The 4,180-nt window shown below is 34.8% G+C and overlaps 1 protein-coding gene across 1 annotated transcript in view; it reads left to right on the forward strand.

Annotated features, from left to right (window-relative positions):
* The first annotated feature begins 3,181 nt into the window (after positions 1–3,181).
* The window catches only part of LOC115238554 (vicilin-like seed storage protein At2g18540), a 6,596-nt gene continuing 5,597 nt past the window's right edge, over positions 3,182–4,180 (forward strand). The window contains exons 1-2 of the mRNA XM_029812489.1: positions 3,182–3,292; positions 3,400–3,486. Coding sequence (XP_029668349.1) covers positions 3,182–3,292; positions 3,400–3,486 — 198 coding nt within the window. The remainder of the gene's footprint in view (positions 3,293–3,399; positions 3,487–4,180) is intronic.

Genomic DNA, 4,180 nt, shown 5'->3' on the forward strand with positions numbered 1-4,180 from the left:
TGGCTTCAGCGTTCGCTCGTACGTAGCTGTATACAGCGCCCCTCCTATCGCTTCGCCGCGCACCTAGCAACGCCTAAGTAGGAAGTCTCTTCTCGCCGCGCGCTTAATGCAATTAATAATTACATTGTAATTGAAATTTGTAATTGTTAATTAGATTTTTGCCCAACTCTGCTTCCTATGCCGCGCGCGCGAGAAAGAGAAAGAGAGAGTGAGAGAGAGAGAGAATAGTTCGAGATGCGTGGCTTCAGCGTTCGCTCGTACGTAGCCGTATACAGCGCCCCTCCCTCCGCTTCGCCTCGCACCTAGCCACGCCTGAGTAGGAAGTCTCTTCTCGCCGCGCGCTTGTGATTGGCTCATCTTTTTAAATTAATTTCTTAATAATTATTACGAAAATCGCAAAATGGTAAAGGACTTTTCTTCTCGGTTTCATGTGCTCTACCTGCACATAGCGGTTGATCCGCGAATTATGGGACACCCTGTATATATAAGCACTACTGACGTTTGTATCCTACGATAGCGGCGGTGGGCATGGTGGGGGTAGAGTTGGCGCCTCTCTGGTAATCTATGACTCTAGTTATGTGCGGTGCATTTATTACTATTTTACTGTCAATTTGGCCACAAATTTTTGATACTGATTTGCATATAAACGAGTCTCAGCTACGGCAGATAGTGCAAATCGTGACTGACAATGAGTATTTTGTCGATCAAGAAAAATATTTTTATTTAGTTTTAGTGCATAAAAACGCAGTTATTTGTATTGGGATGACTACGTTTACCGGGACGGGAACGATGTTTGTAGGATATATCATATCTGCATGTGGAATGTTTAAAATTACAAGATGAAAAAAATAACTTTAGGAATAATTATACAAATATAACTACAAACAAATCTTTCGTTTAATTTTTCTTTAATGTATCAAGTTAACCAATTTTGTAAAAATTATTCAGTGTGCCCACAAAGTAACTAATATTTCTTTGCATTTTTTCCTATTTAAACAAAAATATGGTATTTTTTTATGGAATCAAGGAGCTTCAATTTTTTTGATTATACAAGAGTCATAATATTTTTCAGAAAAAATAAGAAAATAAAAATTAAACATTTTTAAATGGCATTTTAAATTCACAGAATCCATTTCAAAAGTTCTAAAAAAAATTTTGTTTTTACTCCAAGCTAATACAATTTTAACGTCATTTCAAAATGGAAAGCGTGCAACAGACTTAAAATAAAATTTCACGCATTTATAGAAAATTTTTGCCACAATTACAACAATCAGTTAAAGATATGTGTCGTGTGATATAAAGCGCTTCTCGATTTAAAGAAAATTAAAAAAAAAATCTATTTTATTGATCTTTGACTATTCTGTATGCATAAGAAAAAATGTTAAAATTTAAATTCGTCATATCTTTTATGAAAAGTAAATTTATGAAAACAATTATTGTAAAGAAATGAAATGATTATTAATTAGATTCTCTGCACCACAGAATAAAATATTTAATATCGACAAGTGTTGGAAAACGAGTTAATACATCACTATAATGATATCCATTTCCTTTTCTGATTGTTGCACTGCTTATGAAATAATAAAATCAAGAATTCACAATCATTTCATTTCCGAAAATAGACATCTATTTAATATTTAATTATTAAATTAAGTATATTATTTTAAGTATATACATATATAATATATCATATATGCTTGAGAAAGCATACACACATACACACACACACATACAGCGAATGATATTTTATAATATACAGTTGGCTTTAAATGTATTCGGAATTAGCATTTGCATATTTAAACAAATATGTCAACTATACCTTATATCAGTGCTGGGATTTACTTGCACATTTCGGCCCGATTCCGTGGTTCACGCCCATTGCCCCCCACTCACCGCTCGTACGTTAGCAACGAGTCGCCAGATATGCGTAACTAAGGAGCACTACGCTTTGTCTCAGGAGCGTCCGTATACAAGAATGTCCAAATATAATAATAAGACAATACTCTTCTATAATTAAAAGTTTTTCTTCAATATTTTATATCAATGAAATATAAAATATTGAAGTGATATAAAGCGCTTCTCGATTTAAAGAAAATTAAAAAAAAAATCTATTTTATTGATCTTTGACTATTCTGTATGCATAAGAAAAAATGTTAAAATTTAAATTCGTCATATCTTTTATGAAAAGTAAATTTATGAAAACAATTATTGTAAAGAAATGAAATGATTATTAATTAGATTCTCTGCACCACAGAATAAAATATTTAATATCGACAAGTGTTGGAAAACGAGTTAATACATCACTATAATGATATCCATTTCCTTTTCTGATTGTTGCACTGCTTATGAAATAATAAAATCAAGAATTCACAATCATTTCATTTCCGAAAATAGACATCTATTTAATATTTAATTATTAAATTAAGTATATTATTTTAAGTATATACATATATAATATATCATATATGCTTGAGAAAGCATACACACATACACACACACGCATACAGCGAATGATATTTTATAATATACAGTTGGCTTTAAATGTATTCGGAATTAGCATTTGCATATTTAAACAAATATGTCAACTATACCTTATATCAGTGCTGGGATTTACTTGCACATTTCGGCCCGATTCCGTGGTTCACGCCCATTGCCCCCCACTCACCGCTCGTACGTTAGCAACGAGTCGCCAGATATGCGTAACTAAGGAGCACTACGCTTTGTCTCAGGAGCGTCCGTATATAAGAATGTCCAATTTCAGATAATCTTATTTTTTGGTATTTTGATAAATTTTGTTATATTCCAGGTACGTCTCCATATTTTCAATCGTGTTAATATAGAATACGCACATCTCATTACTAATTTAGTAAACGCTTACTTTTATCAAAATTTTTAATTGTGATCAAATTTTATATTTAATTATTGATAATAGAATACATTTCAATTGCAATAGATAAATATTAAAATTTCAATACGTTATTAATATTTATTATTTATCACAAAACAGATAATTGTTTTAATCTCTTAGTAAAATGTAAAATGATGTTTTCTTAATGCACCATTTTCAATTAATCGATTGGTTAAAGCTTCTAGCACTTATAACTACAAAATGCACTGTTGATTTTTTCATCAAAGTTTTCTCTACCGCAATAGTCTTTAATTTCTATGCATTACATACAACATGTTGGAGTGGAAAAATGGCGGTTGGGGAAGAGATAGTTGGGGCATGTGCTCGAAGGGAAAGACGCGGGTAGTTGGTGTAGAGAGGAAGGAATCGGAGCGGAGGAAAGGAGTAGGAAGAGCAAAAAGGGAGGAGCAGATGTGAGTGAAGGGATCAAAGTGAAAGGATGATTATAGAAGAAAGAAGGATACAAAGGCGTTTGGCAGTTTGAAGGTTAGAAGGAAGAAAAAGAGAGAGAGAAGATGGATAGAAGGAGAAAGGCTGAGAGGAAGAGGAAGGACGAGAGGTTGATAAGAAAGAGGAGAGTTAGATAAGATAGGGCACAAAGGAACGAGGAGAGTTGAATGAGAAAATCCGAGAGGTGGAGCCGAATGTAGGTAAGGAACTAGGATCGAGCACATAGGGAGTTAGTGGATATCGATACCGAAACGGGCAGTAGGAATGGAATACATAGCAAGTGAAAAGAAGGAAGGCTAAAGGTGTGACAGAAACAAAAAAGGTGAAAAGGGACTGGCAGAAGGCAGAAGGACAACAGAGGAAGGGAAAAGAAGAAAAGGGGAGTGCGACAGGAAAAAGGGCAGAAGGAAGTAGATGGTGGAAGAGGAAAGCGAGGTTAGGTGAAAGGTAGCGGATAGAAAAATAGGAAAGGATAAAGTGCGTTGTGAGAAAAGAGGTGAGGAGGAGAAGGAAGCAAAAATAGAGAGAGGCGAAATAGAAGATAAGAAAGCGAGTGAGAAGAACGGAAGAGGGCAGGAAGGAAAGAGAAGGAAGGAGATAAAGGTGGAAGGAAGAGTGAGAGGGAAGAAAGAAAGGGAGAGAAGTAAGCAGGCTGGGAAAAGAAAACGGGAGGAAAGAAAAATAGATGGAGGACATGGAAAAGTGGTTGAAGGAGCTGGTGGTGGAGGTAAGGGGAATAAGGAAGCAGCTGAAATTATGGAGAAAAGAGAGAGCGAGAGGAAGGAGAGAAAAGGAGGAGGAAACAACGGTGTCGCAAGAAGA

This window comes from Formica exsecta, unplaced genomic scaffold (genome assembly GCF_003651465.1).
Source record: "Formica exsecta isolate Colony F162 unplaced genomic scaffold, ASM365146v1 scaffold3481, whole genome shotgun sequence".
Lineage (NCBI taxonomy): Eukaryota > Metazoa > Arthropoda > Insecta > Hymenoptera > Formicidae > Formica > Formica exsecta.